The sequence below is a fragment of a genome, unplaced genomic scaffold (assembly GCF_019419815.1).
Source record: "Pyrus x bretschneideri cultivar Hongxiangsu unplaced genomic scaffold, Pyrus_bretschneideri_v1 Contig5, whole genome shotgun sequence".
Classification (NCBI taxonomy): domain Eukaryota; kingdom Viridiplantae; phylum Streptophyta; class Magnoliopsida; order Rosales; family Rosaceae; genus Pyrus; species Pyrus x bretschneideri.
Window position 1 is genome coordinate 5340267 of NW_025999787.1, and position 5109 is coordinate 5345375.

The 5109-nt window shown below is 34.5% G+C and overlaps 1 protein-coding gene across 2 annotated transcripts; it reads left to right on the plus strand.

Moving 5' to 3' along the window:
* The first annotated feature begins 453 nt into the window (after positions 1 to 453).
* Positions 454 to 4787, plus strand: LOC103930640 (proteasome subunit beta type-4). Of its 2 annotated transcripts, none has more exons than XM_009340002.3 (7): positions 454 to 591; positions 677 to 741; positions 903 to 979; positions 2083 to 2212; positions 2358 to 2517; positions 2649 to 2834; positions 4399 to 4787. In XM_009340002.3, exons 2-7 carry the CDS (start codon positions 680 to 682, stop codon positions 4510 to 4512), a joined length of 729 nt encoding a protein of 242 aa, XP_009338277.1. In that variant the 5' UTR covers positions 454 to 591; positions 677 to 679; the 3' UTR covers positions 4513 to 4787. The 2 variants fall into 2 exon arrangements, with proteins under 2 accessions (XP_009338277.1, XP_009338278.1); XM_009340003.3 differs by having other exon boundaries at positions 480 to 591; positions 663 to 741.
* The last annotated feature ends 322 nt before the right edge of the window (positions 4788 to 5109 follow it).

Consider the following 5109-nt stretch of genomic DNA (forward strand, 5'->3'; position numbering starts at 1 on the left):
TTGATTAAAACTTTAATGTTAAATAATAAGAAAATAAAATATAAGTGTATTTTTCAAGACCTAAAAAAGATTTAAATATTAATGATCTCATTATTTTATTAATTTTAATTAAAAGTTTAATGTTAAATAATAAGAAAATAGAATATAAGTGTATTTTTAATCCATTTATAATCGAATAATATGTTACATAAAACACTTAAACTACCATTATGAAAAAGCATATATAATACAAAAAATCAAATAATATGTTGCATTAAGTTGGATCGAATCAACATGAATCCATATCTATTTATAATCAGATTATCATATTCAAATCTTACTCGGATAATCAAATAAAAAATCGTGATCCATGTCTTATTAATTAAACCAAATTTGAATTGGGCTGGCCGGAACTTACAGTTGGGCTTAGAATTATAGTCCAATTCCACCAGGTGTTCGGTAATCCAAACCAAGTAACGATTCGGGTCGCAATTTCTTGAGGGAAGGAAAAGAAAAAGTGGTCTTTATTTGTACTTCACAGAGCTACAGAACGCCGAACTCTTTCTTCCCTCTGCGATCTCACCAAAATAATTTCAGAAAGCAGAAAAGAGTGTAAGTTTCGAGTACCCATTTGATTTCACCACCCAGATTATCGCTTAATTACTTCGATTTAACATTTGAAGGTTCTTTCGAGCAGTTAATGGAGTCGAATCAATCCAAACCTGGCCTACTGTGCAATCCTGAAGGCTCTCAGAGAACCCTGTATGTATTCTCTCTCTCTCTTTCTCTCTCTATATATATATGTTTAATTTTCAACAAATTATCTGTATTTTTAGAATGTACAGAGATTAGGGTATTTTGGGTTGTTGGGGATTTAGCTTTCAATTAATTTTGATTTTTGTGTTTCTTTTCACTTTTTAAAGGTATCCATATGTGACTGGTACATCTGTTGTGGCTCTCAAGTACAAAGATGGAATTTTGATGGCTGCTGATATGGGAGGTTAGTTACCAATCCCATTTACATTGCATCACAAAGTAAAGTTTTAATTTTTTATTTGATTGAACTTGTTGGTCAGTTTCTATATTGAAAATTGATGATGTTGGTGCTGTATAACCTTTTTGTTGAAATGTGGGACTCTTTTCCCCCTTTCTCTTAGCTTCTTGTAGGGAGATTTGTTATGGGATTTGTGGAGTTGTTCTTGTACGCTTATTCTTTTTGTTTCCATTATCTTGAGCAGAAATAGTTCAAATTAGAGTCTTTTCAAAGGTACATTAATTTCTTTGTTATTTATATATAATGCCCATTGTTAGCAGTCATTCTAAGCTTTTTAGACCCCCGAAATGTCAATTGTAGATGAGATAAAGGCTAAAATAAGTTCAAGGCTAAAGTGTTATTCAAAAACAGATTTGAACTTCCCACGTTCTGTGAAATTTCCAAGATATCAGGGAGAAATAAACAAGCAGAGTATGTGTGGGACAATGAATGTCTTCAACTTCCTCCTCATGCTTCAGGAAGCAAAGTTAACAAACTTAGGTCCTAACAAGCAATTTATTCATTAAATAGAAGGAAAACTAACGAAAAGTCTAAAAAAACTTCCCTTTAATGAAAAGCCCTTTTTAAAGTTATAGTGAATAGAACCAGGGAAAGGTATAAATGTGGTTTTTCGTTAAAAGTGAACAGTACCAGGAGTGTTTTGTTAAACCTCCCATAAATAAATGGATAGATCATAAATGGTTGTTTGTAGTTTGCATCATTACTGTTTAAAGTTATCAAGAATGTAGCAAGCTGTAAATTCTTTTTGGGGGTACGTAAACAAAAGCGTATATGCTTTATTTTTTTGTTTTCTTCCTCCTCTTATTTTGCTGAGTGCCAAGTTTGTGCATCTGCTGTAACTACTGACAGTCTTTGTACCAGTGTAATGTCTTCTCTTACTCATTGGTTCATATGCTGTGTCCATTTTTTATCAGTAATGCACATCACCTCTTTTCTTTTATGGATATGGAGTCTAGTACTTCATGACGCATAATTTAGAAACCCATGTATGCTCCTTTTGTGTCTGTTGAGGTTTCTTAACAGTATCACACTGATGGATTTGTTGATAGGTTCTTATGGGTCTACCCTGCGTTACAAAAGTGTGGAGCGAATGAAGCCCATTGGAAAGCATTCCCTTCTTGGCGCAAGTGGAGAAATAAGTGACTTTCAGGAGCTATTACATTATCTTGATGAGCTCATGTGAGCATTCTTGATTAAGGACCATTATGAAGATGACTGTCTAGCTACCTTTCTTAATGTTTTAATTGCGCTTTTTTCTATCCTTCTTTGTATCATTTGCAACAGTCGGTTAAAGGATTATTCATTTTGAGTTTTCTGGTTGTAGCCTATACGACAACATGTGGGATGATGGGAACTCTTTGGGACCAAAAGAGGTGCACAACTATCTGACCCGTGTGATGTACAATAGGCGTAACAAGTTTGATCCACTGTGGAACTCTCTTGTCCTTGGTGGAGTAAAAAAGGGACAGAAGTACCTTGGCATGGTAGGCCTCATTTTTCCTTCTGTTAACACTTGTAGCATGCTCTATGGTTTTAGGACATATGTTTTTCCTTAAAGAATAAAAATACTGAATGAGGTGACTTAGTTACTTGTCATATTTTTATCCTTTTCCAGGTTAGCATGATAGGTGTGAATTTCGAGGACAATCATGTAGCTACAGGATTTGGAAATCACCTCGCACGGCCTATTCTTCGTGATGAGTGGCATGAGAACTTGACTTTCGAAGAAGGTGTAAAGCTGCTGGAGAAGTGCATGCGTGTCCTTCTCTATCGTGATCGGTCTGCTGTCAACAAGCTTCAGGTAGAGTAATTAATTAATGATATTTCCTCTATCAATTAGTATCCTATAATACTATGTTTTAAGTTATTATATTCTGTAATTTGTAGGCTAGCTATTCCTGAGAGCTTTCTTATTTATCTATCTGTTTATTTTCTTTAACTGGTATGAATTCTGCTTATCTGTCATCTTTTATCTTCTTCAACATTTATGAAACCTGATAAACCTTTAACAAAAGATTTTTTTTTTCTTGTTGCTATTGTTGTCCGTGTAAGTTCCTCTCTTCCTTTCACACGGACACACATTCGAACTATTTTACTAAAGACATTTCACTCTTGATTTTGCTAATGTTATAGTGTCTAGTTTATCGTACAAGAAATTCTCATAAGCCTGAGAAGTATGTTAATTAAATTTTACTCGGAAAGTACTAGTTATTTTACTGATAGTAGATTGGGCTTTAGCTCCAGAAATTGCTTAAAGTGGACAAAGTGGGAAATAATACTTGCTATTCTAATGAACAGGAGTGCATGGTTTAGATTTCAATTTCCGGTCAAATTCTTTTCCTATTTGTAATTCTACCCAAAAAGTTTTCTAACATATGTACTTTATGTAAAGTGCATTGTACAATGAGGTTCTTCGTAAAATTTAGTCATTGTTTCTGTAGATCATACTAATTGAAGAAAGTATTTAGGTGATGGTGGTCCTTATTAGAGGAAAATATTCTCCTTGGAAACCTATTTGCCTGATGTTTTGTGCAATGTACTTATAAACATCACATTATTTTCAATGTCACCTTCATCTCTGAAGGGGTGTTGAAGGTTGGTGGCTAATGTTAGTGAGTTTAGTTTTATGTGAGACAACGTACTAGGGTAGGCTTCCAATGGATTCTGATTTCAAATTTTGATTCATGGATGATAGCTACCTTGTATGTCATCACTTTTCACCAAGTGTAGGAAGTGTTCTAGATTGGGGTTGAGGAAATATATAATCTTTTTATTTCTGCGTGTCCATGTTTTCCTACTCATTTCAAGTTGATTTTAGTTGTAATGGGAAATTCTTTCCCTTTGGAAATTAGTGTTAATATAATTGAGGATTTTCGCCAAATTTCACTTTTATGTTAGTTGGGTTTGCCTATATCCTCTTACATTATGTGGTGACAAGAGTTGAATTAAGTCATCTTCGTATTTGTCGTTAATAAGTTCAAGCTTCTTAAGATTACCTGAGTTTGGGAAATCGTTAGTGGAGAAAACTATGATCTTACAATAGGTCTGTTAGTAAAGTGATGATTGCAATTATGCACACATTGGATCACTGTAGTGAGACATTTGAAAAAGAAGCGAACAGGTAGTTTGAAATTAACAAAGTAGTAGCAACGCCAAAAAGGAGTGCAGCAATTGGTCTAGACAGATCTTGATAATATTGTGCGCTGGAAGTGTGGGGTTTAATTATAAGGAAAACTAATGAAAAAGGCTTGAAAACATTGAGTTTTAACGATAAGGACAAAGTGAACAGTACCGAGAGCTTTTCATTAAAGTTTCCTTTATTATATTCCTGGTAACATGACACGTTTTAAATTTTGAAATTGCAGATATCTAAAATCACTGAAGAAGGTGTGACTATCTCTCAGCCTTACTCTTTGAAGACTTTCTGGGGCTTCTCCGCTTTTGAAAATCCAACATTGGGCGCTGAAGGATCATGGTAGCTGGATGGCGGCATAGCTTCTGAACATGAAAAACCCAGGTAGGAGCCAAGTTGAAATTTGTTGTGTTTCTACAGTTAAACCTATGAACTTGTAACACTGTTTACACTCGGGAATATATTTCTCAATGGCTAGTTGGTTCCGAGAAACTTTTTACATTGTGTTCTTTATTTCGGTGTTGCATCATCCACTCAAGCATGAACTTATTGTCGTGATACTTATAGCAATGTTTGTACTTCTTTCGAGTTATTTGGGCAATATGTGGTTTGAAATTCAAATATTATTGTGACTCTAAACCTTTGATCGGGTTTGTTCTTGTCCGAATGCGTGGTCCAAATTCCCCGAGAAAATATGTAAATACATGCGTAAAAAATGTGGAGATGAGTAAATAGTGCTTCCAAATGTTGTCAGAATTCATAGGATTTCACCACCAGAGTTAATTGTTGCAATGAATTTACAAAACAGATAGTAAAATTTTGCTTCCAAATCATGTGGGAAACATAGGTGACATATGGTAAGCAAAAAATAAAAATCAACCATCAATATTACCAACTAGAGACCCCGAAGGGGGAGTGTTCAAAATTGTAGACACCCGACTCC

What these genes read in the sequence shown, in the direction of transcription:
- LOC103930640 (XM_009340002.3), top strand. Translation starts at nt 680, where the DNA reads ATGGAGTCGAATCAATCCAAACCTGGCCTACTGTGCAATCCTGAAGGC. An exon ending in GACAGAAGTACCTTGGCATG is followed by an intron (nt 2,518 to 2,648) that starts GTAGGCCTCATT and finishes ATCCTTTTCCAG; the next exon opens with GTTAGCATGATAGGTGTGAA. An exon ending in CTGCTGTCAACAAGCTTCAG is followed by an intron (nt 2,835 to 4,398) that starts GTAGAGTAATTA and finishes TTGAAATTGCAG; the next exon opens with ATATCTAAAATCACTGAAGA.